The sequence below is a fragment of the Carcharhinus amblyrhynchos genome, chromosome 27 (genome assembly GCF_965287045.1).
Source record: "Carcharhinus amblyrhynchos chromosome 27, sCarAmb.v2.hapA, whole genome shotgun sequence".
Taxonomy (NCBI): domain Eukaryota; kingdom Metazoa; phylum Chordata; class Chondrichthyes; order Carcharhiniformes; family Carcharhinidae; genus Carcharhinus; species Carcharhinus amblyrhynchos.
The window spans coordinates 3,499,968-3,527,416 of NC_137350.1; the positions used below are offsets into that span (position 1 = coordinate 3,499,968).

The window sequence follows — 27,449 nt, forward strand, 5'->3', positions numbered from 1 at the left end:
CCACCTTTTATAAAAGGAGCAGGTGAGAAAATGGGAAACTACAGACCAGTTAGCCTGACATCTGGGGAAAATGCTGGAGTCAACTATTAAGGATATAATAACTGAGCGTTTGGAAAGTGGTGACAGGATCAGTCCAAGTCAGTATGGATTGACTAAAGGGAAATCATACTTGACAAATCTTCTGGAGTTTTTTGGGATGTGACCAGTAGAGTGGACAAGGGTGAACCAGTGGATGTTGTGTATCTAGACTTTCAAAAGGCTTTTGATAAGGTCCCATGCGAGAGATTAGTGAGTAAAATTAAAGCTCATGGTATTGGGGGTAATGTATTAACACAGATAGAGAACTGATTGACAGACAGAGAGTGAGAATAAACGGGTCAGTTACAGAGTGGCAGGCAGTGACGAGTGGGGTACCACAGGGTTCAGTGCTGGGATCTCAGCTATTACAATATACATTAATGATTTGGATGAAGGAATTGAATGCAATATCTCCAAATTTGCAGATGACACTAAGCTGGGTGGCGGTGTGTGTTGTGAGGAGGATGCTAAGATGATGCAGGCTGGCTAAGTGGGCAAATACTTGGCAATGCAATATAATGTGGATAAGTATGAGGTAATCCTCTTCGTGGCAAAAACAGGAAGGTTCTCTGAATGGTGGCTGTTCAGGAAAAGGGGAAGTTCAATGTGACCTGGGTGTGATGGTGTAACAGTCGCTGAAGGTTGGCCTGCAGGTACAGCAGGCGGTGAGGAAAGCTAATCACACGCTGGCCTTATATAGCAAGAGGGTTTGAGTACAGGAGTAAGGATGTTTTGATGCAGTTATACAGGGCATTGGTGAGACCACACTTTGAGTATTGTGTGCAGTTTCGGTCTCCTAGTTTGAGGAAGGACATTCTTACTATTGAGGGAATCCAGTGAAGATTCACCAGGCTGATCCCTGGGATGGCAGGACTGACAATATGAAGAGAGACTGGATCGACTGGGCTTGTACTCACTGGAATTTAGAAGGATGAGAGGGGATCTTATAGAAACATATAAAATCCTGATGGGACTGGACAGGCTGGATGCGGGAAGAATATTGGAGAAGTGCAGAACTAGGGGTTCGAGAGATATATCTAAGAGGGAGCTGGACATGGCCCTTGTGGCTAAAGGGACCAAGAGGTATGTAGAGAAAGCAGAAGCGGGATACTAAAGTGTATGATCAGTCATAATCATATTGAATGGTGGTGCAGGCTCGAAGGGCTGAATGGCCTATTCCTGCATCTATTTCCTATGTTTAGTCAATAGAAATTGAAGTGCTGTCAGACTGTGTTGTCGGAATTTGAATGATATTTTAACTGGGAAATGAGTGGGATCGGCGGCGATGCTTCTGGTGCTTTTATCACCAGACCATTAACCTAGAAACTAGATGCTCTGGTGACCCGGGTTCAAATCCCACCACTGCAGACGGTAGAATTTGAATTTGATAAAAAATATCCGGAATTAAGAATCTAGAATTAAGAATTAATTAAGAATTAAGAATCTGGAATTAAGAATCTACTAATGACCATGTAACCATTGTCGGAAAAACCCATCTGGATCACCAAGGTCCTTTAGGGAAGGAAATCTGCTGACCTTACCTGGTCTGGCCTACACGTGACTCCAGAGTCACAGCAATGTGCTTAACTCTCAACTGCCCCCTGAAATGTTTCCAGGGCAACTGGGGATGGGCAATGAATGCAGGGTAGTGATACCCAAGTCCCACAAATGAATAAAAAAAGGTCCCTGCCCAGCCGGTTAGGTCACAACTGCCCCAAAAGATATTTTTGAGGTACAACTGAGAAACCTCAGGAAAGGTACGGGTTCACAGAAGGAGTTTATTTGGCCCATTGTGTATACACCATCTGTCCAAGTGGCCGTCATGGCTTAGTGTCAGTCTCCTGCCTTTTCCCCGTGCCCTGCACATTGTTTCCATTCAAGGAATCATCCAATGCCCTCTTGGACGCCTCGATTGAATCTGCCTCCACCACGCTTCCAGGCAGAACATTCCAAAGTTGCAGTGTGAAAAAATATTTCTCACATCACATTTGCTTCTTTTGCAAAACACTGTAAATCTGTGCCCTCTCGCTCATGATCCTTTTACGAGTGGGAACAATATCTCCCTCTGTCCAGCTCCTTCTTAGTTTTGAATATCCCTGTCAAATCTCCTCTTAGCTTTCTTCTCTCCAAGGAGAACAGTCCCGAACTCTCCAATCTATCCTCACAAATTCACACAATCCTCCAGGTGAGGTCTGACTAATATAAAAGCAAAATGGTGCGGATGCTGGAAAATCTCAGCAGCTCTGACAGCATCTGTGGGGAGCGAATAGAACCAACGTACAGTTCTGGGTGCCTCACTACAGGAAGGATGTGAACACAATGGGGAGAGAGTCTAAATGACCCTTTGTCAGAGCAGAAAGATCATCCAGACTCAGAACGTTGGCTCGATTCTCTCTCCACAGACACTGTCAGAGCTGCTGAGATTTTCCAGCATTTTCTGTTTCGTTGTTGTGGTCCAACTAGCGTCTTGTATAAGTTTGGCATAACCTCCTTGCTCTTGTACTTTTCTTCTTGGGTGAAACATCAGTACGATAAAGGGCTGATCTTTGCTTCTTCAATCCACCAGCATGTCTGGGATTTGCTAAAACAGCTGATTAAAATAGTTTGGGATTTTCTTTTGAGCCAGGAGTCTAATCCTGAACACTCACAGCTCTTGAACCGAGAACTTGCTGACTACAGAAAATCACTCTTGGCACAAACTTTGTCTGTCAAAGTAACAAAGGAAACAAAGGCTGCCAGAGGGCCAGAGGCCCAGAAAGAGCTCAGTTGTTAGAGTCATGGAGTTTAAGCCAAAGTTCAGCGAGTGAGGGTTTCTTAAAGGTTTGCAGGAATTTGTCTAATGGATCAGTCTCTCCTCACCTGGGAGGCTGAGCCCACCCTGGCAGTGTAAGGAGGGCGAATTAAAACAGACAGCTTGAAGGATTTTACTCCAATGACAACGAACGAGCAGAAAGCTGAATGGGGAAGAATCGGGAGTACAGCACTGCAGTGATACCATTCACAAATTTTTTAAAGAAATTACTAGAGAAAAACAAGAACCAGCCCAATATCTTTCACAACCTCGGGATGTGTCAGTGTGTTACGGTCAATGGAAAGATGTGGCCACTCTTGTAATATTAGTGGGATAAGGCTCGTTGCCAACCAATGGGAGAGCTCCAGAAGTCCTTGCTAGCCAATGGGAGAGCTCGGGATGTCCTTGCTAGCCAATGGGAGAGCTTGGGATGTCCTTTTTAGCCAATGGGAGAGCTCCGGAAGTCCTTGCTAGCCAATGGGAGATCTCAGGATGTCCTTTCTAGCCAATGGGAGAGCTCGGGAAGTCCTTGCTACCCAATGGGAGAGCTTGGGATGTCCTTGCTAGCCAATGGGAGAGCTCAGAATGTCCTTGCTAGCCAATGGGAGAGCTCGGGCAGTCCTTGCTCGCCAATGGGAGAGTTTGGGATGTTCTTGCTAGCCAATGGGAGAGCTTGGGATGTCCTTGCTAGCCAATGGGAGAGCTTGGGATGTCCTTGCTAGCCAATGGGAGAGCTTGGGATGTCCTTTCTAGCCAATGGGAGAGCACCGGAAGTCCTTGCTAGCCAATGGGAGATCTCAGGATGTCCTTTCTAGCCAATGGGAGAGCTCGGGAAGTCCTTGCTACCCAATGGGAGAGCTTGGGATGTCCTTGCTAGCCAATGGGAGAGCTCAGAATGTCCTTGCTAGCCAATGGGAGAGCTCGGGAAGTCCTTGCTACCCAATGGGAGAGCTTGGGATGTCCTTGCTAGCCAATGGGAGAGCTCAGAATGTCCTTGCTAGCCAATGGGAGAGCTCGGGCAGTCCTTGCTCACCAATGGGAGAGTTTGGGATGTTCTTGCTAGCCAATGGGAGAGCTTGGGATGTCCTTGCTAGCCAATGGGAGAGCTTGGGATGTCCTTGCTAGCCAATGGGAGAGCTCGGGCAGTCCTTGCTCGCCAATGGGAGAGTTTGGGATGTTCTTGCTCGCCAATGGGAGAGCTCAGGATGTCCTTACTAGCCAATGGGAGACCTCGGGAAGTCCTTACTAGCCAATGGGAGACCTCGGGATGTCCTTGCTACCCAATGGGAGACCTCGGGATGTTCTTGCTAGCCAATGGGAGAGCTCGGGTAGTCCTTGCTAGCCAATGGGAGAGCTCGGGTAGTCCTTGCTAGCCAATGGGAGAGCTCGCGAAGCCCTTGCTAGCCAATGGGAGAGCTGATTTCTCTTCCAGCTTATGATGCTCACAGATGTAAAACAACAATAACTTACATTTCCATGGCAATTTGAACACAATAGAATCTTCTAAGATTGTCATAGGTGCATTATTAAACAAAATCTGATACTGAGCCATATCAGGAGACAGTAGGATAGATACGGCCGAAAGGTAAATCAGAGACTTAGCTTTTAAGGGGAATCTTAAAGGAGGATGGTAAAGGTTTAGTGAAGGAATTTCAGAGCTTTGGGTCCAGGCAGGCGAAGGCTCAACCAACAATGCTGGAGTATTTAAAATCAAGAAAGAGGCCAGAGCTGCTGGAGCACGGATATCTCAGAGGAGATTGAAGATTTAGTGAGAGGCCAGTCCTTCCTTGGTGGGGTGGGGTGGGGTTGTGATTTCAAAACAAGAATGAGAATTTTTAAGTCTGAGAGAGGGTCAGAAAAAGGTTCCTAAAGGAGGGCTGGGAACCTCTGAGCAGAGATCATCCTGAACTGCAATCTCATGGACCGCCATGATAACGCAATAGGTCAACAGGATGAAGGGTGATCAACTGACTTCCCCCTTTGCACAGGATACTGGCACCCAACAGGGTGACAGTGTGTGACAAGAGACAGAGCGACATCAGCACCATTGGAAGAATTAGGTTCCACTACAACAATGACCTTACAGCATCTCTCACCGATCCCCCTCTAAATCCGCAGGTGTGTCGGTCCACCTTGTTGTCTAACGAGGGGCATGCACACGGTGGGTCGTGCGTGGGCAGCTCTTGGATGTTTCGAGAGTAGCCTAGTACTTCGCGTCGTTGTGTATGCTTAAACCTGGACCAGCACCACAACAGCTCAGTGACTATCGCTGATTGCTGTGCAGACACATGGATTTGGGCCGGTGTCTGTGGGAGTTTGCGCATTCTCCCCGTGTTTGCGTGGGTTTTCTCCGGGTGCTCCGGTTTCCTCCCACACCCCAAAGATGTGCTGTTAGGCTGATTGGTGTAACAAATTGTCCCTAAACTATTCTCCCCTGAATCTGGTTTCCAATGGGGGTACCATACGCATACACAGGGGGCAAGGTAGGTGTAGGAAAATGCTTTGTTAAGATGGCGGCGCGGGCTCGTTGGGCCAAAGGGCCTGTTTCCCGTGCTGGGTTGTTCTTTGTCCTAAAGCCCGGGGTCTACACTCCATCATTGCTGATCTTCCCCTTTGACTGGGAGATCCAGGCAGGAGGAGTGCTCAACTTGCCAGAGGGCTAAGAAATATTGGCGTAGGGGAGACATGTGTTAGTTTGTCAGCAAAATACTTTGCTATTTATAGAGAGACAGAAAAAAATACCTTGAATGCCTTAAATACTCTACCTGGCACCCCTTTGTGCACTCTACCCCGTGACCCTCACGTGCACTCTACCCCGTGACCCTCACGTGCACTCTACCCCGTGACCCTCACGTGCACTCTACCCCGTGACCCTCACGTGCACTCTGCCCCGTGACCCTCACGTGCACTCTGCCCTGTGACCCTCACGTGCACTCTACCCCGTGACCCTCACGTGCACTCTACCCGTGACCCTCACGTGCACTCTACCCCGTGACCCTCACGTGCACTCTGCCCCGTGACCCTCACGTGCACTCTGCCCCGTGACCCTCACGTGCACTCTGCCCTGTGACCCTCACGTGCACTCTACCCCGTGACCCTCACGTGCACTCTGACCCATGACCCTCACGTACACTCTGACCCATGACCCTCACATGCACTCTTCTCTATTGATGTTGGTTTACTGACCTTTGCACAGCCAAGGTTGTCTTCCAGAACCTCTTCCTCTTCAGTGAAGCAGCTAGGTTTCTTGCAGATGGAGGGCAGTGTGAGGTTACAGGGCCCATCGTTCCATCGCCCCTCCTAGTTCCATAAAGAGAGAGGGGGTTGTGTTTGAGTATAATGCTGCGCTCTCCTTTAGTGACCACCTGACTGACAGACGCTATTTAACATTACATCTGATTCATGAAAATCTGTAAATAATTCAGCACAAATTAAACTCATCTTCAAAGAACACAACCATCTTACTGTAAATCCCTCCAAGGGATTAGTCCGATGGTGACAGTCTCACCTTCTTGGGTTTATTCAGTGTGTGATTACTTTGTGTGAATATCCAATGGCACATCAATCCCTTCCCCATGACAGCCAATCACTCCAGCCTCTTCCGAGCCAATCAATCCCATCCCAACCCCTCCCCTTCCCCCTCCTCCCCAAACACAGTTATAGAACATAGAACACTACAGCACAAACAGGCCCTTCGGCCCACAAGTTGCGCCGACCACATCACCTACCAACCTACAGACCTATCTATAACCCTCAATCTCATTAAACCCCATATACTCATCCAGAAGTCTTTTAAAAGACCCCAGCGAGTTCGCCTCCACCACCACTGACGGCAGCCGATTCCATTCAGTTATTCCCACCCTCTCCCCGCCCCCATATCTGGTCACTCTCTCCCCCTTTTCTCCCCAAATCCAGATACTGCCTTCGCCCTCGCTCCCTACCTCCCCAAATCCAGTCACTCCCGCCACCCCCCCCACCCCGATATCTGGTCACTCCCACTCCCCTCTCTCCTCCCTCCCCAGATCCAATCGCTCCCAGTCCCTCTCCGCCTCCCCAGAGTTGCTCATTTCCCTCTACCCATGACCTCTCCAGCACCTTTCACTCCCTCCCGGAGACTGTCACTCCACCCTGTCCCTCTTGAGTGAGTCACTCCTCACTGTCCTTCCTTTTGGGTTTGTTATTCTTCCCCTCCACAGCCGATTCCTCCAGCTTATTTCCCATCTTCTCCTTCTTACGGGTCTCTCCGCCTCGGATAAGATGCTCTCTCAGAGTCAGTGCAGACTCAAAGGGCTGAATGGCTTCCTTCTGCACTGGAGGGATTCTATGGCTCCCTTGAGTTCATCATTTCTCCCGGAGAATGGGCCCCTAGACTTGATCACATCCAGACAAGGAACACCCACTACTTCATACCCAGAGAGGGAATCCCCTCAATTGCATCATATCCAGAGAGGGAATCCCCTAGGTCGCATCATATCCAGAGAGGGAATCCCATAAACTGCATCATTCCCAGAGAGGGGATCCTCTGGATCATATCGTACCCAGAGAGAGAATCCCCTCGATTGTGTAATATCCAGAGAGGGAATCCCCTAGATCGCATCATATCCAGAGAGGGAATCCCCTAGATCGAATCATATCCAGAGAGGGAATCCCCGAGATTGCATCATATCCAGAGAGGGAATCCCCTAGATTGCATCATATCCAGAGAGGGAATCCCCTAGATCACATCATATCCAGAGAGGGAATCCCTTAGATTGTATCGTATGCAGAGAGGGCATGACCTAGATTGCATCAGACCCAGAGAGGGAATCCCTGGATTGCATCATACCTAGAGAGGGAATTCCAAAATTGCATCATATCCTGAGAGGGAATCCCTGGATTGCATCATACCCAGAGAGGGCACGCTCTCTAGAGAGTATCCTCGTGTCCAGACCAAAAAGCCCCTTTATTGCCTTGGACTGAGGCACAGAAAATCCTTTATGTTATGTTATCAGAGACAGGTAGCATTCAGACTCTATAAACAGACAGAGTACCCTCTACATGGGCAACAATCCAATAAAAGCCCCCACTTTAATGATTGTAAGTTCGAATGACAGAAATTTGACTGGCTAACTTCACAGTGCAATCCTCCAATAGCCTACCAGTGAGGGACTGGCTCTGATGGCTGATGAACAGATATATAACGATACGCAGCAAGACACTGCAATGCACCTCCTTCCACCTGAAACCTCAACCCCTTATTCTTCTCTATTCCTCAAACTGTTGGGAGTATTGAAGACTGGGCTCTGTTTGGTTCCAGGTCCCAGTCTGCAGTTGGAGCAGTAATCGTATCCAACTTTATTCCATCAGGTTGCAGCAAGAATTAGGGAGGAATGTCAGTGAAGGGTCAACATTGGTATTCCAGCATTGTCAGCATTTCTCCGGAAAATCAGAATGGGACACACTTGTGTTCTGGTTCTCAGCATCAAATATATTTACGTGTTTGTTTGTCTGGGGATTTGACTGAATTTGATTTATTATTGTCACATGTAAATTGATTTTATTGTGTATTGAGTACAGTTTTGGTCACCTAGTTACAGGAAGGATGTAAATAAGGTTGAAAGAGTGCAGAGAAGGTTCACAAGGATGTTGCCGGGACTTGAGAAGCTGAGTTACAGCGAGAGATTGAATAGGTTAGGACTTTATTCCCTGGAGCGTAGAAGAATGAGGGGAGATTTGATAGAGGTGTATAAGATTTTGATGGGTATAGATAGAGTGAATGCAAGCAGGCTTTTTCCACTGAGGCTAGGGGAGAAAAAAACCAGAGGGCATGGGTTAAGGGTGAAGGGGGAAAAGTTTAAAGGGAATATTAGGGGGGGATTCTTCACGCAGAGAGTGGTGGGAGTGTGGAATGAGCTGCTGGATAAATGGAGGGTCACTTTTAACATTTGATAAAAACTTGGATGGGTTGATGGATGAGAGGGGTGTGGAGGGATATGGTCCAGGTGCAGGTCAGTGAGACTAGGCAAAAAATGGTTCAGCACAGACAAGAAGGGCCAAAAGGCCTGTTTCTGAGCTGTAAATTTCTATGGTTTCTATAGTACATGGTGAAAAGTATTGTTTCGTGTGCACCATACAGACAAAGCATACTGTTCACAGAGAAGGAAAGGAGACGGTGCAGAATGTTGGGTTACAGTCATAGCTAGGGTGTAGAGAAAGATCAACTTAATATAAGATCGGTCCATTCAATACATAGAACCCTACAGTGCAGAAAGAGACCCTTCAGCCCATCGAGTCTGCACCGACTACAATCCCACCCAGGCCCTATTCCCATACCCCTATACATTTACCCACTAATCCCTCTAATCTACGCATCCCTGGACACTAAGGGGCAATGTTCGCATGGCCAATCAACCTATCCCGCACATCTTTGGGCTATGGGAGGAAACCGGAGTACCTGGAGGAAACCCACGCAGACACGAGGAGAATGTGCAAACTCCACACAGACAGTGACCCGAGCTGGGCATTGAACCCAGGACCCTGGAGCTGTGAAGCAGCAGTGCTAACCACTATGCTACCATGCCGTGGCAGCAGGAAAGCAGCTGTTCTAGAGTCGATTGGTACGTGATCTCAGATTTTGTATCTTTTTCCTGATAGAAGGAGGTGGAAGAGAGAATGTACGGGGTGCGTGGAGTCCTTAATTACACTGGCTGCTTTGCCGAGGCAGTGGGAAGTGTAGACAGAATCAATGGATGGGAGGCTGGTTTGCGTGATGGATTGGACTACATTCATAACCCCTCATGAAGCAGTTATAATTCGATATCCAAGCTAATACTGCACCTGGGATACAGGGTGATCTGATAAGGTGGATTCATAACTGGCTTAGCGATAGGAGTAAGAAGTCTGACAACACCAGGTTTAAGCCCAACCGACTTATTTGATAGTAAACTCGCAAACTTTACGAGTTTACTCGTTGCGAGTTTAAAGCTTGTGAGTTTACTATCAAATAAATCGGCTGGACTTTAACCTGGTGTTGTCAGACTTCTTACTGTGTTTACCCCAGTCCAACGCCGGCATCTCCACACCACTAGCGATAGGAGACAGAGGGTGACTGGAGGCCAGTGACATACCACAGGGATCCGTGCTGGGACCCTTATTGTTCGTCAATTATTTGAATGACAGTTTACTATTGGGGGGGGTAGGATCAGTAAGTTTGATGATGACACAAAGATTGGCCGGGTGGATAACAGTGAGGTTGAGTGTCTTGGGTTACAGGATGATATAAACAAGATGGTCAAATGGGTGGATAAGTGGCAGATGGAATTTAACCCTGAAACGTGTGAGGTGATACATTTTGGAAGGAGTAATTTGACTATGAAAGGTCTAACACTGGGAAGTTCCAAAGAACAAAGGGACCTTGGTGTGTTTGTCCATAGATCTCTGAAGGCAGAAAGGCAGGTTAATGGGGTGGTGAATAAGGGACACTCACCTTTATCAAATCGGGGTATAGATTACAAAAACAGACAGATCATGATGGAGTTGTATAGAACAGCTGGAGCACTGTGTGCAGTTCTGGTCACCACATTATAGGAAGGATGTGATTGCACTGGAGGGGGTGCAGAGGAGATTCGCTAGGATGCTGCCTGGGATAGAACATTTAAGTTATAAATAGAGGTTGGAAAGGCTTGGGTTGTTTTCATTGGAGCAGAGAAAACTTGGGGGGGGGGCGGGGGGGTGACCTGATTGAGATGTTCAAAGTTATGAGGGGCATGTACAGAGTGGATAGGGAGCAGCTGTTTCTCTTAGTTGAAGGGTCGGTTACAAGGAGAAACGAGTTAAAAGTGAAAGCTTTGGAACTGACCGTACGGTAAAAATGAAGACCATGATTGACCTGTTCTGAAGTCTGCCTGACCACAGGCTTGGGTGAAAGTGCTGTTAAAGATTAAAGAAGGGCCCTGTTTGATGGGAGGAAGGTATAAGCTGTTCACATTCAAAGAAAATAGCAATGATTTATGATTCTTCGAGCAGTGGTCTCCAAAGTCCTAGCAAGGTGTCAATAAAGTCGGGTTGTAAACAGTTGTGTTTCCCCGAAGATTTCCCTCTATCTTCCTTTTCTAAAGCCTCAGACCGCTGCAGGTCTGAGCCAGGCTGAGCAGAGGTTGAATAGGCCAGCAGCGAGTGTGAGGACATTGCTTTGGCGAGTGAAGTCCTATCCCCATAACCCCACGTATTTACCCTGCTAAACCCCTGACACTAAGGGGCAATTTAGCATGACCAATCATCCTAACCCACACATCTTTGGACTGTGGGAGAACTCTCCATTCACCTGACGAAGGGGCTAACCCCGAAAGCTTGTGAGTATATTATCAAATAAATAGGTTGGACTAAAACCTGGTGTTGTCAGACTTTTTACTGTGGGAGGAAACCAGAGCATCCGGAGGAAACCCACGCAGACACAGGGAGAACGTACAAATTCCACACAGACAGTGGCCCAAGCTGGGAATTGAACTCGAGACGCTGGTGCTGTGAGGCCGCAGTGATAACCTTGATGAGTTGTTGGATTTTAATTTTGGGAAGTTTCAGCACGGTGCCTGTGTGCCACACTGACATTGGTTCGATAAAGTCAACAAAGGTGGTCTTTGGGCCGATCTGGAAATTGGCTCAGAGCAGTTGTAGCCCAGGTGAAAACTTGCCTATTGTAGCAATAGTGGCATTCTAGCGGTGTATATTCAAGAAGAGAACCATCATCCCAGTACCAAAGAAAGGCCAGGCAGTGTGCCTTAATGACTATCGGCCGGTGGCTCTGACATCCATCATTATGAAGTGCTTCGAGAGGTTAGTCAGAGCGTGAATCAATTCCAGTCTCCCAGACTACCTGGATCCAATACAGTTCACCTACCCTTGCAACAGGTCCACAGCAGACGCCATCACCCTGGCCCTGCACTCAACCCTGGAACACCTAGATAACAAGGACACCTACGTCAAACTCCTATTTATTGACCACAGCTCAGCCTTCAACACCATTATTCCCACAAAACTCATCCCCAAACTCCATGGCCTGGGCCTCGGCTCCTCCCTCTGCGACTGGATCCTGAACTTCCTAACTCACAGGCCACAATCAGTAAGGATAGGCAACAACACCTCCTCCACGATCATCCTCAACACAGGTGTCCCACAAGGCTGTGTTCTCAGCCCCCTACTATACTCCTTTTACACCTCTGACTGTGTGGCCAAATTCCCCTCCAATTCGATTTCAAGTTTGCTGACGACACCACCATATTGGGTCGATAATGACGAGACAGAGTACAAGGGTGAGATAGAGAATCAGGTGAATGTAGCAATAATAGTCTCTCCCTCAATGTCAACACAACAAAGGAAATAATCATTGACTTCAGGAAGTGTATTGGAGAACATGCCACTGTCTACATCAATGGGGATGAAGTAGAAATGGTCGAGAGCTTCAAGCTTTTAAGTTTCCAGATCACCGACAACCTGTCCTGATCCCCCCATGTTGACATTATAGTTAAGAAGCCCCACCAATGACTCTACATTCTCAGAAGACTAAGGAAATTTGGCATGTCTGCTACAACTCTCACCAACTTTTACAGATGCCCCATAGAAAGCGCTCTTTCTGGTTGTATCACAGCTTGGTATGGGCTCCTGCTCTGCCCAAGACTGTAAGAAATTACAAAGAGTCATAAATGAAGCCCAGTCCATCATTCAAACGGCTCCCCAGCAACTGACTTTGTCTACACTTCCCATGGCCTTGGAAAGCAGCCGGCATAATTAAGGACCTCCCGCATCCCGGACATTCTCTCTTCCACCTTCTTGTGTCGAGAAAAAGATACAAAAGTCTGAAGTAACGTACTAACCAACCCAAAATCAGCTTCCTTCCTGCTGCCATTAGATTTTTGAATGGACCTACCCTGCATGAAGTTGACCTTTCTCTACACCCTGGCTACAATTATAACACTATATGCTGCACCCTCCCCTTTTCTTCCCCTATGTACAGTATGCTTTGTCTGTATAGCCCGCAAGAAACAATACTTTTCACTGTATGTTAGTACGTATACATCAATATATGTTATTGAGTGCAGGGTCATGAAGCAATAGGTGTGAAGGTTGACAAGTGTTTTCCACAGCCTGGCAACAGCCACTATCCCAAATTATCACCAGATGTTTGGTTTAGTTCCTGTGCTGTGTCAGTAAACATCTTTGGTCACCACTTCCGTCCCTGCGAGTCAACGTTCTTCAGGAATTGTGGTTAAGTCCCAATACCTCCTGCATCTTTGCCTGACTTAGCTGTCATCAGGGGCAGCGCGCGCCGTGTCGAGCGATATTGTTGAGTTAATTAGGAGCTGGGTCTGGGCCACTGCTGTGGTTGTTGGCTCAGCTGCTCCTGGGTGAGGCAGGATTTTCCACAGTGGAAACGCACCAAGTCAATGTTCTGGGCTGTTTCCTGCCATCCCATGGAGCATCCTCCACAGAGGGGGTCTTCGTTTTCCTCCCAGAAGTTGCTTATTTTTTAAAAAAAATCTTTGGGAACAAATTTGGTTGCTGTCTGTTTGTGAAATTGTGAGACGCGATGATGTGGTATTTTTACCGTGACATCACCAGTGCAGTGGAACAGGGGCACTTTAAGAGAGTGATCACATGACATCACTGGCCGTTTAGAGCAGTGTAACCTAGCGGCCTGTGGTGTTAACATCTCCTGAATAGAGCTCTTTGTTTGATTGAATGTCCGAGGCCCACGGATTGAATTTTAAAAGCACCACTAGTGGATGTAGTTCTCGGAGGAGGATGGGATCGGGTTAATGGTCATTCCTCAGTATCCGCTGTCCCTTCCGCAGGTTCTAGCATTGTTTCGGATTTGAGTTGATGTAGTTTGAGGCTGATAGGGAGTGAGGGCTTGGGAAGTGTTGGGAATGGAGGAAGATGGACAGGACTTGTCGAGGGCAGATCAGCCATTGTTGTCAAGGGTTGTGAAGTAAAGACCAGGTGAGCAGCACAGATCATCGTAAGCTGCTGTGTTAAATCATTTCTCATTTCCTTGCTTATTGCTTGTGTCAATTAACTGAAATATTTTTTAACTTTATTTATTAGTATCACAAGCAGGCTCACAGTTGGCAGCACGGTGGGGACACAGTGGGTTAGCACTGCTGCCTCACAGCACCAGGGACCTGAGCTCAATTCCCGGCTTGGGTCACTGTCTGTGCAGAATCTGCACATTCTCCCCGTGTCTGCATGGGTTTCCTCCTACAGCCCAAGACGTGCTGGTTAGATGCATTGGCTGTGCTAAATTCTCCTTCCGTGTACCCGAACAGGCACCGGAGTGTGGCGGCTAGGGGATTTTCACAGTAACTTCATTGCAGCATTAATGTAAGCCTATTAATAAATAAGAATAAATATTAACACTGCAGTGAAGTCACTGTGAAAATCCCCTAGTCGCCACCCTCCGGCGCCTGTTCAGGGATACCAAGAGAGAAATTGGCATGGTCAGTGCATCTCACCAGCACATCTTTTGGGCTGTAGTAGTTAATTCCTGGAACAGAATCTTCCAGGCTGTCTCGCATTGGACACGCGTTTAGATCATGGGCTGAGATCCAGTCTGACAGCTGAGGTAGTGCTCTTGTTGACCATGGGGGTGTTTGGTGGCTTCCAGACATTTGTGACCCTCAGATTTTCTGACTTTGATGGAGTCGAGGACAATAGGTTTTCAGTCTTCAGTGTTCTTGGTGCGGTTTTCCTTGGTGTATTTGTCTCGGCTGTGTACCTTGGTATCCTGGTGCCTGGGAACGTGGCTCATTGGGTGGTATGGTTTTCCTGTTGGGAAAGTTCTTTTCCAAGTAGCTCCCCTTTTTGCCCAGGTGAGAGTTTCAGCATTGCATTGCATGTCGATGATTTAATGCAATTAATTCACCATCAGCGAGTTTAATTCTCTCAGATTTTTACAAGATAATGAAGGGGATGGATAGGGTAGAGGTAGAGAGATTCTTCCCACTTAGAAAGGATAGCAGGACTAGAGGGCACAGCCTCAAAATAAGGGGGGGAGGCGCAGTTTAGATTGGAGTTGAGGAGGAACTCAAAGGGTGGTGAATCTCTGGAATTCTCTGCCCGTTGAAGTGGTGGAGGCTACCTCGTTGAATATATTTAAGTCACGGGTAGATAGGTTTCTGATAGACAGGGGAATTAAGGGTTATGGGGAGAAAGCGAGAAAGTGGAACTGATCCACTTCAGATCAGCCATGATCTTATTGAATGGCGGGGCAGGCTCGAAGGGCTAGATGGCCGACTCCTGCTCCTATTTCTTTTGTTCTTTAGATTTTGCCTCAGTGTCTAAGAACATAAGGGAACTCAGAGCCGGAGTGATCAATTACTCCTCTCACACCTGCTCTGCCATTCTATACGATCATGACTGATCTCATCTTGGCTTCATCGTCTTCCTGTCCACTCTCTTCATCCCGCCACTAATTAAAAACCTGTCCATCTTCTCCTTAAATGTGTTTAGTGTTCTGGCATCCACTGCACTCTGGGGTTGAGAATTCCACAGATTCACCACCCTTTGAGTGGATTAATCCCTCCACATTTCTGTTTTAAAACAATGGCCTCTCGTTTTACAATGTCCAACAAGTATCTGCATAAGTTGTTGATTCACAGTGAGGCCTAGTACTCTGGCACCAGCACCTCCCTGGCATCTGTTCCAAGTGACCATAGAAGACAGCAAGCTTCCTCAGATATCATTAGTTACTGGAAAGCAGACAGAAGCAAGGATCAGCGTAGGAGAAGGCCATTCAGCCCATTGTGCTGTGTCTTTGATTGAAGTATCCAATCTATCCCACTTCTCTTTCCTCATAGGCCACCAGATCTTTGTTTTTTAACAATTAATCCAATTCACTTTTGGAAGTTACTCTTGAGACTGCTCCTGCCACCCTTCCATGTGGGGCAACGCAGATCATCGTAAGCTGCTGTGTTAAATCATTTCTCATTTCCTCGCTTATTGCTTGTGTCAATTAACTGAAATATTTTTTAACTTTATTTATTAGTATCACAAACAGGCTCACAGTTGGCAGCACGGTGGGGACACAGTGGGTTAGCACTGCTGCCTCACAGCACCAGGGACCTGAGCTCAATCCCCGGCTTGGGTCACTGTCTGTGCGGAATCTGCACATTCTCCCCGTGTCTGCGTGGGTTTCCTCCGACAGCCCAAAAGATGTGCTGGTTAGATGCATTGGCCACGCTAAATTCTCCCTCCATGTACCTGAACAGGCACCAGAGTGTGGCAGCTAGGGGATTTTCACAGTGACTTCAATGTAGCGTTAATGTAAGCCTATAATAAATAATAATAAATATTAACACTGCAGTGAAGTCACTGTGAAAATCCCCTGGCCACCACACTCCGGTGCCTGTTCGGGTACACGGAGGGAGAATTTAGCACGGCCAATGCGTCTAACCAGCACGTCTTTTGGGAAGAATCTGGAGCACCCGGAGGAAACCCACACAGACATGGGGAGAATGTGCAGACGCACAGTGCCCCAAGCCAGGAATTGAGCTTGGGTCCCTGACACTGTGAGACAGTCATGCTAATCTCAATCCATCGTGCCCTTACCCACTCTCTGCTCAATGGAAAACACTTTATCCCCTTTTATTCCATCAAAACTCTTCAACCCTGGTGAATATTGATTTCCCGCTGGGAAAGCTGAGCCCACATTGCCACCCTTTGTTGCGATCAGTTTATAGAATACCAATCCTGGGTTATACAGCTTGGCTCGCTGATACAGCATGTGATCTAACTCCCAGATCAGTAAAGGAATAGGGAATAGTTACTGAACTTCCAAAATGGCCATTCCAACTGGAGGAAGTTTCAGTGAAGCTGGTCTTTTTCCTGCCCTACTGAAAGATGAGGGAATCTCTTACCACTCCCCAGAGTGTGACACAATCCTCCTGTCCATTGGCAAAGTTGTTGGGCTCAAAGGGGTGCCAGTGAGTGAAGTGAACTGGAGATCCATCCGACCACTCAAAGTTCATCTGGAGTTTGATGTCATTCAGGCCGATCCATAATTCCTCAACATCTGCAGCAAGAGGAGAGACAGCAGGAATCAGGGAGTGGACACCAGATACAGACCCTGGGACACTGACACACCCAGACACAGACCCTCAGATACAGACCCTGGGACACAGACCCTCAGATACAGACCCTGGGACACAGACACACACATCCCCAGACACAGACGCTCAGATACAGACGCTGGGACACAGACACACCCAGACACACACATCCCCAGACACAGACCCTCAGATACAGACGCTGGGGCACAGACAAACCCTGACACACAGAGGCCCAGACAAAGATTCAAGGAGATAGACCCTTGGACACACATGCCCAGATGACACACACACACACACATTCCCAGGGTAACATCTGAGGGGTCAGGGTTCAGATCCCACCACAGCAGATGATGAAATTTCAATTCCATAAACAATTGGAATTTAAAAAATCTAACGATGATGATAAAACCGATATCAATGGTTATAAAAACCCATTCTTTTTCTTCCAATTTCCCCATGACTCCAGACAGAAAACATCAGGGAACCTCACAGGGTCTGCAATATATGTAATGCCTGGTATTACACACCCTGGGGAACTGGCAGATCGGGTAGGGGTTTTGAATCTCTGCACTGGGGGCCATTGGTGACCCGTGTCCTTATTGGCACACCCACCAGACCCAGCCTGGATCCCATACGTACCAGAAATTGTGGAACTTTACCCAGGCTATCCAACGTATCAGCTCTGTAAGGGGAAACTGCACCATTTACAGCCCTACCCCCACATCCCTACACATTATACCCACTAATCCCTCTAACCTACGCATCCCTGGACACTAAGGGGCAATTTCTTAGCACAGCCAATCAACCTAACTCGCACATCTTTGGACTGTGGGAGGAAACCGGAGCACCCGGAGGAAACCCACGCAGACACAAGGAGAATGTGCAAACTCCACACAAACAGTGACCCGAGCCGGGAATCGAACCCAGGACCCTGGAGCTGTGAAGCAGCAGTGCTAACCCACTGTGCTATTGCACTGCCCCATAGAGGGAGGCAGTGAATTTCCTGGGATGGATGTTCCAGGAGGTGATTCCTCCAGAGTTTCAGAAAGGGAGGAGCAGGCTTGGTGGGTGAGTCAGTGCTGGAATCCCCCATCTACAGGTATCCTTTAATCTATAGAATCGTAGAATGTCTATGACACAGAAGGAGGTCATTTGGCCTGTCAAACCCTCACCAGCTCCCTGTCACAGCAGTTTAGCTAGTCGCTCTCCCTGCCATTTTCCCCATAACCCTGTAACGTATTTTCCTTCAGAAGGTCAGGTTTGAATCTGCCTCCACCACACCGTAAGGCAGTGCGTTCCAAACCCTAACCACTCACTGTGAGAATCTACCTCCACCACACCGTAAGGCAGTGCGTTCCAAACCCTAAACACTCACTGTGAGAATCTACCTCCACCACACCGTAAGGCAGTGCGTTCCAAACCCTAACCACTCTCCCAGGTGTCCTCGCTGTTCTTTTGCCAAACATTTGAGATCTGTGTCGTTTGGTTCTCAACCCTTCCACCAATGGGGACAGTTTCACCCTATCCCCTCTGTCCAGACCCCTCATGATTTGCTGAGAACATAGAACACTACAGCACAAACAGGCCCTTCGGCCCACAAGTTGCACCAATCATATCCGTACCTACCAGGCCTATCTATAACCCTCAATCCCATTAAATCCCATGTACTCATCCAGAAGTCTCTTAAAAGACCCCAGCGAGTTCGCCTCTACCACCACTGACGGCAGCCGATTCCACTCACTCACCACCGTCTGAGTGAAAAACTTACCCCTGACATCTCCTCTGTACCTGCTCCCCAGCACCTTAAACCTGTGTCCTCTCGTAGCGACCATTTCAGCCCTGGGAAATAGCCTCTGAGAATCCACCCTATCTATTCCTCTCAACATTTTATAAACCTCTATCAGGTTGCCTCTGAACCTTCGTCTCTCCAGGGAGAAGAGTCCCAGCTCCCTCAACCTATCTTCATAAGGCATGCCTCCCAATCCAGGCAACATCCTTGTAAATCCAAATCTCTCCTGAGAATGACCGCACCTCAGGAAATTCAGAGCGTATCCATTGCAAGGTGGAGCAAACAGTTACACAGCCAGCTGGAGAGTTCAGTAACTATAGAGGATTGAATAATCAGCGAGTAATGCTGTAAAAAAAGACATGCTGTCAAAGTTTCTCCTCTTGCACTCATCACGACAGATTTGCGAGATTACCGACACAAAAGGGAACAACATGAGATCAGAATGCTGATTGGTTGGACAGGGACTCTGCATGAGAGGAGAGCGAATTGATTGGGCGTGGAGTCTGATTGATCGAGGAATTGCCACGGAGAACGCACTGGGGAACAGTTAACTGTCAAGCTTTTGTTCAAATTCAAACCAAGGTCTCTTTTTTTCCCCTCTTATTTCAGTCAAACACACAAGTTCTCAAGTAGGGGGCGGGGTTGGGGGAGTGTGGAGTGGGGAGAGCATGAAGGTGGGGTGCCCATGTCCACAAAACATGGAAAATAAGACAGATAATCCGCAGGCTCACACGGCGCAGGGGAATATGATATTATGGCAAATAATCAAAAACTGGCTGACGGAGGGTGCGGTGGGGGTGGGGGGGGGGGAGGGGTGCGGGGGGGATGGTGGTCAAGAGAAGAAAGGGAGAATGCTGCTTTACTTTGAGAAGCACTGGAAACGAACAATATCATCACGGGATCGAATATAGAATCGATTTGATCAGAATCAAGGATTGTGTACATATAAGCTATGTGTCACTCAATAATGGGAAGGAGATTTAAGTGCACATTTTCTGGCAAATTACAGAGGGGTGCAAGAATTCCACACTCGGGATAAGGAGGGACCTATTCTTATATAGGCTATGATCATTGGCAGCCTTCCATCTCCTGAGACCAGGCTTTGCTCTGCGGTGGTCAGTTCTGTGTTAGACATTGTCTGCTGTGGCTCAGGATCCTGGCTCAGATATCGCTGATTCTGCTGTATTCTCTGCAGATGACGACAGTGAGTGGAGAAGCGACATGATTCGCTGGCCTCGGTTTTCCCTGGAACTCTCTTCTCGACAGGTTGAGTTTTTTTTCAGCTCGCCACTTCCAACTTCCTTCCAAACAGTCAGCCCCCAGAGGTCACAGCCATCACTGACTGTCTCCCAGCTCTCACTGTCCGTCATCCCCACTGTCCATCGTCCTCACTGTCCATCGTCCCCACTGTCCATCATCCTCACTGTCCATCGTCCCCACTGTCCATCATCCTCACTGTCCATCATCCCCACTGTCCATCGTCCTCACTGTCCATCGTCCCCACTGTCCATCGTCCCCACTGTCCATCGTCCCCACTGTCCATCGTCCCCACTGTCCATCGTCCTCACTGTCCATCATCCCCACTGTCCATCATCCCCACTGTCCATCATCTCACTGTCCATCATCCTCACTGTCCATCATCCCCACTGTCCATCATCCCCACTGTCCATCATCTCACTGTCCATCGTCCTCACTGTCCATCGTCCTCACTGTCCATCGTCCCCACTGTCCGTCGTCCCCACTGTCCGTCGTCCCCACTGTCCGTCATCCCCACTGTCCGTCATCTCACTGTCCGTCATCCCCACTGTCCGTCATCTCACTGTCCGTCATCCTCACTGTCCGTCATCCCCACTGTCCGTCATCCCCACTGTCCGTCATCCCCACTGTCCGTCATCCCCACTGTCCGTCATCTCACTGTCCGTCATCCCCACTGTCCGTCATCCCCACTGTCCGTCATCCCCACTGTCCGTCATCCCCACTGTCCATCATCTCACTGTCCATCATCTCACTGTCCATCATCTCACTGTCCATCATCTCACTGTCCATCATCCCCACTGTCCATCATCTCACTGTCCATCATCTCACTGTCCATCATCTCACTGTCCATCATCTCACTGTCCATCATCTCACTGTCCGTCATCCCCACTGTCCGTCATCCCCACTGTCCGTCATCCCCACTGTCCGTCATCCCCACTGTCCATCATCTCACTGTCCATCATCTCACTGTCCATCATCTCACTGTCCATCATCTCACTGTCCATCATCTCACTGTCCATCATCCCCACTGTCCATCATCCCCACTGTCCATCATCCTCACTGTCTGTCATCCCCATATCTCACCCACAGAGCAGGGATATGGATGGACAGGAGGTCACGATGCAGTGGCCTATTCACACTAAGAAGGATCTTTGGGTCCATCCAATCAATGTGACTGAGATCGTACAGACATCATTAGCTTAACAATGAGAATGGAATCAGCACAAAGCAGGAGCTCTGACTTAGTGGCCTTGTCCTGCCAAGAGATGCTGATGATCCGTCTGAGAGAGCAAAGGTGGAAACTCTTTTCTCCTGCCTGGCTTACGTTGTCCGGATCTCACCAGCAGAGATGTGTGCTGAGAACGGGGACTTGGTTAACTCACAGTCGGACGTTCTCAGCCAGGTTGCTGTTGCTCCACACTCTCTTATTCAGCTTGAACATAACTGCAGCTTTTGTGTTGCAGGTTCTGTTTTCAGATTCAGTGACAGATTGTTGGTGATTGTGGAGTCCAGATATGTGAAGCTGTTGATAAACATTGTCAATGCTGATGGATGGTGGTAAAGCAACATCCTGGACCACGACATTTGTCTTCCTGATGCTGATGGCCAATCTTTACAGGTATGTGAGAGTCAGTCCATTTATTGCTGCACCTGTTCCTCAGTCTGCAATGTTAGTGTGGAGTCATTGGTGGAGAGCAACTCTCTCTGATAAGGACTTAACACACCCTTTGTTTTAGGCCTCAGGCAAGCAAGGCTGAACAGCTTTCCACCAGCTTGGGTCTGGAAGTAGACAAGACCTGCAGAGGACCTGAAGGCAAATGATAGCAGAAAAGAGAAGAATATGCCAAAGACTGTCAGTGCCAGAACACAACAATGTGGGTGCCGTAAGCATAGACATGGGTCAAGGGTGGAAGAGGAAAAGCACAATGTTAAAATGGCGGCGTGGGCTTGTTAGGCCGAAGGGCCTGTTTCCCGTGCTGTGTTGTTCTTTGTACAACAACGTTTGACCCCAATGCGGATCTCAAAGAGTACCAATGTTGTCCAGTCATAGCCGACCTTACCCATCCCGTTGTCATGGAGAGAGGTCACTGGTGTGTAAGTAGTTTTCTCCAGCAGCTTAAATCGACTTCTCCTGCTCACATGGCCAGATGTCTGGGTGGGATGGATGAATGGAATCTATAACAATCTCCTTTGTTCATAACATTTCTCTTGCAGCTGCTGGACTGAGAAGGTCAATGGTCGATTATTGGGCAATGGGTCTCTGTGTGAGAACCTCTCCGGCTACATCGAGGGCATCCTGAAACCCATTGTACAAAGAACCCCCAGCTTTTGTCGCGACACTACGGACTTCCTATAGAAACTCAGCACACACGGAGCAGTTGAACCAGGGACACTCCTCGTCACAATGGATGTCTCGTCGCTCTACACCAACATCCCCTACGACCATGGCATTGCTGCAACTGCCTCAGTACTCAATGCCGACAACTGCCAATCTCCAGATGCAATTTTACAACTCATCCGCTTTATCCTGGACCACGATGTCTTCACCTTCAACAACCAGTTCTTCATCCAGACACACGGAACAGCCATGAGGACCAAATTCGCACCTCAATATGCCAACATCTTCATGCACAGGCCCAAACAAGAATTCTTCACCGCACAGGATCTTCAACCGATGCCACACACTAGATACATCGATGACATTTCCTTCCTTTGGCCTCATGGTGAACAATCACTGAAACAACTATATGATGACATCGTCAATTTCCATCCCACCGTCAGACTCACCATGGACTATTCCCCAGAATCAGTTGCGTTCTTGGACACACGCATCTCCATCAAGGATGGTCACCTCAGCACCTCACTGTACCGCAAGCCCACAGACAATCTCACAATGCTCTACTTCTCCAGCTCCCACCCTAAACATGTTGTGATATGGGGTCTGAAGCTCAGCTCGGAGATAAACCCAGGGTTAGCTTGGGGTTAAATGGACTAGTGAGTAAGAAAACAGTCTGTTCCAGGCTGGGATGAGTGTGGAATTATGCCGAGAGTGGTGAGAATACAAGGAGATGTCTGTGCTGCTCTTAATGTTTAGCTGGAGATTATGGATCATCCAACATGACGTGTCAGAGCAGCGCCACGCAGAGATTGAGAGAGCTGGTGAAGACGTACAGTCCAACTGTCCCTGGTCTTCTCTAACCACTCTCTCTAAAACCATTCTCAATTGTGGAAGAATGCTACAGCAACAAGGATGATCTTCACCGAGCTGTTCCCTCCATTCAAGTCTTCTTCTCAGCATCTTGTCCACATTGGGAACCGTATCAAGAAAGAATGTGCATTTATTTGGCACCTTTCATGGCCTCATGATTTCCTGCTTGAAAAAGTGGAACATCCCCACTGACCGCTGGGAATCCCTGGCCCAAGGCTGCCTGAATGGGGTGAAAAGCATCCAGGAAGGAGGAGAACACCTCGAGTTTCATCACCCACAGCAAGCTGTGGCAATCCAGATACCCCATCCACCCGTTCCTCCAATCACCCGCCTGTGACAGAGGCTGTAGGTCATACATTGGACACCTTGTTCACCTGAGAACTCAGTTTCAGTGTGGAAGTAAATCTTTCACTCTGAGGGGCTGCCTAAGACACCCAATATTGGGAGTGTGGTGGGAAATGGAGCAGCCAAGAGGATCATAACCAGATTCTGCAAACATAAGAAATAGGAGCAGGAGTCGGCCATCCAGCCCTTCGAGCCTGCCCCGCCATTCAATAAGATCATGGCTGATCTGAAGTGGATCAGTTCCACTTTCCCACTTTCCCCCCACAACCCTTAGTTCCTTTGTCTGTCAGAAACCTATCTACCCGTGACTTAAAAATATTTAGCGAGGCAGCCTCCACCACTTCAACGGGCAGAGAATTCCAGAGATTCACCACCCTTTGAGTGAAGGAGTTCCTCCTCAACTCTGATCTAAACTGCTCCCCCCCTTATCTTGAGGCTGTGCCCTCTAGTCCTGCTGTCCTTTCTAAGTGGGAAGAATCTCTCTACCTCTACCCTATCCATCCCCTTCATTATCTTATATGTCTCTATAAGATCCCCCTTTAGCCTTCTAAACTCCAATGAGTACAGACCCAGTCTATTCAATCTCTCCTCATAAGCTAACCCCCTCAATCTCCAGTGCCAGCCTGGTGAACCTTCTCTGTACTTCCTCCAAGGCCGATATATCCTTCCGCAAGTAACAGCAAGCCTCCGTGTCACTAATATCGGTTGAGTCAATTATGAGTTAATTAATGCTGGGGGGATCTTTAACAAATCCCCACAAGGGCAAATGAGGCCTCAGTTTAATGTCTCATCCAAAGACACACGTGGTAAAGCAGCACTCCCTCAGTACGGGAGTGAAGTGTCAGTCCACAGAGTGGGACTCAAACCCACAACCTATTGACTCAAGAATTCCATCAACAGAACCAGAGTGGAAACTGCCGTGTCAAACTGCAGCCAAACACTCTGGTGCCGCAGGGTCCAGTGGGTAGGGGTTTTTGAACGAGACGTAGTACACGGATACTAAAAGTTTTTCTCATTGCCTGAAGCATGTGCTGCAGGGTTACACGCTGAAATATCGGATCCTTCCCATGAGAGGATCCAATTCAAAGCAATGTCTGGCAGGGGTCAAAGTTGACTGCGGAGAAAAGCGGAAAGATTTGCAGCTGTGAGGCCACTTCAAAGGGAACAAACAGCTGCTCCTGTTACAGCCACTGGTCAGTAAGAGGATCAGTACATTAGCATCAAAAGGAAGCTCCCTCCCACCCCACAACCAGCAGGAGGTGCGGGCGGTGCTGGGGCTCAAAGCTTTGATAAATAGTCTCTATCAAAGGCGCATGACCTTTAACTTAAAGCCAGCTTGCTTTTGGTTGGAAAACATTTTGTTGTCAAAACCTGGAGCTCTCTCCTCACCCCCACCCCACTCTGCCAAAAGTTGTTAAAGGTCACGATTGATAGATTCTCTTAATCAAGAACATGAAGGGTTACAGCAGCGAAGCAGATGTACAGAGTTAGGGTACGGATCAGCCATAATCTAACCTAACTGAGGAACAGGCGCGTTACGCTGAATAACCTCATTCTGTTCCTGTGCCTTGTTTCAGTGAATCAGGGAGAGATGGTGTGTGGGGAGAGTCACTGAATCCCTACAGTGTAGAGGGAAGCCATTCGGCCCATCGAGTCTGCACTGACCTCAATCCCACCCAGGCCCTATTCCTGTAACCCCACATATTTACCCTGCTAATACCCTGACACTAAGAGTCAACTTAACATGGTCAATCAACCTAACCCGTACATCTCTGGACTGCGGGAGGCAACTGGAGCACCGGGAGGAAACCCACGCAGACACGGGGAGAACATGCAAACTCCACGCAGACAGTGACCTGAGGCCAGAATTGAACCTGGGTCCCTGGCGCTGTGTGACGGCAGCGCTAATCACTGTGCCACCATCGTGTGTTGGGGCAATAAGGTGATTGGATTTAGGGGCATTGATCTTGGGTCTGTACTCATTGGAGTTTAGAAGGATGAGGGGGGGAATCTTATTGAAACTCAGGATACTGCGAGGCCCTGGATAGAGTGGACGTGGAGAGGATGTTTCCACCTGTAGGAAAAACTAGAACCAGAGGGCACAACCTCAGGCTAAAGGGACGATCCTTTAAAATAGAGATGAGGAGGAATTTCTTCAGCCAGAGAGTGATGAATCCGTGGAACTCTTTGCCACAGAAGGCTGTGGATGGCCAGGTCATTGAGTGTGTTTAAGACAGAGATAGATAGGTTCCTGATTAATACGGGGATCAGGGGTTATGGGGAAAAGCGTGTGAATGGGGATTAGAAAAGTATCAGCCAAGATTGAATGGCGGAGCAGACTCGATGGGCTGAGTGGCCTAATTCTGCTCCTATGTCAAATTGTCTAAATGGAAGGGTTGTGACACAAGATCAGAGTTGAGGAGGAACTTCTTCACTCAAAGGGTGGTGAATCTCTGGAATTCTCTGCCCGTTGAAGTGGTGGAGGCTACCTCGCTGAATATATTTAAGTCACGGGTAGATAGGTTTTTGGTAGGCAAGGGAATTAAGGGTTATGGGGAGAAAGTGGGAAAGTGGAACTGATCCACTTCAGATCAGCCATGATCTTATTGAATGGCGGGGCAGGCTCGAAGGGCTAGATGACCTACTCCTGCTCCTATTTCTTATGTTCTTATGTAGGTCATGACTGAATATAATACACCAATCTAACTCTTATACAGTGAGTTAACAGATATGCACAAATCAGGATAAAACTGTCAAGTACTTATTTCCATTTTACATCTCTCTTCCCAAAGTTTTCCATAATCCCATCTATTCCCATTAGGAATGCTACAGTCTTGATCATCAATCTAGTTGGGAATCTCGTTATGATTATTGTTGGGAGTCTCTCTGATTTATCCTTTGTGAGGATTCGCCTGGATCAGTGATGCCATTGGCAGCGGGAGGGATAGGGAGGGGGTGAGGAGATTGTGGGAGGTGGGAATCTAGGAGGAGGGAGTGAGGAGACAACCCCTTCCCGTTGGCACAGTAACTCAGGGACGGCTTTGTGTATCAGAGGGATATCAGCAGTGCTCCTAACAGTGCACTGCGCAGCACCATGGAGTTGGCCACCAGACCATGTCTGGATCTTGTCAAAAGCTCCTCCACACTGGAACCCCACTGTCACTTGGTGCTGTGCCAACAGCGTGTTTGGCTGTAGCTTGGCACAGTTTGTTTGGCAGGAGGCAGCACTCGGCTCTCACATGAGCAGTTAAACACTCGGACTCATTCAGAGAATTCAACGACCCCAGAAGCGATTGGGTCAGCCAGCTCACCAATTAATCCAGTGGGACCAACGTCAAGCCAGGGCCACGCATGACCACAGTGCCACGCTGAGACTGGGCATCAGCTCAGTTACAGGCAGATCTTCCCCGACAGACACCAGCTGACCACCCCCACTGGACAGATGGCAGTGGGTCCACTTTCAAATGTCAGCTCCAACTGCGTTTTCATTCTCAACCCAAAGATGCCCAGTCCAAAGATGTGCGGGTTAGGTTGATTGGCCATGCTGAGAAATTGTCCCTTAGTGTCCTGGGGTATGGAGGTTAGAGGGATTAGTGGGTGTAATATGTAGGGATATGGGGGTAGGATTGTGTTCGGTGCAGACTCGATGGGCCGAAGGGCCTCTTTCTGCACTGTAGGGTTCTATGACTCTAACCCATCCACTTCTAAACTCCGCAAGGTTCCTCTCCACTCACACGGAAATGTCAAATCATCAAATCATTGATGGAAGATCGATTCTGAGAATCTTGGATTGATCTTGTTGGCAAATCAAGTTCTTTTTTAATTCTTTCACAGGTGTAGGCGTCGTTGGTTAAGACCAGCATTTGTACCAATCCCTAATTGCCCTTGAGTGGCTCACCA

The 27,449-nt window shown here is 48.2% G+C and overlaps 1 protein-coding gene across 1 annotated transcript in view; it reads right to left on the reverse strand.

Moving 5' to 3' along the window:
* mrc2 (mannose receptor, C-type 2) overlaps positions 1-27,449 on the reverse strand; it is a 294,508-nt gene that overhangs the window by 149,483 nt on the left and 117,576 nt on the right. Inside the window, exons 8-9 of the mRNA XM_080213436.1 lie at positions 16,759-16,913; positions 6,056-6,169 (exon numbers count right to left, since the gene is read on the reverse strand). Of these exons, the coding sequence (XP_080069562.1) occupies positions 6,056-6,169; positions 16,759-16,913 (269 nt within the window). The remainder of the gene's footprint in view (positions 1-6,055; positions 6,170-16,758; positions 16,914-27,449) is intronic.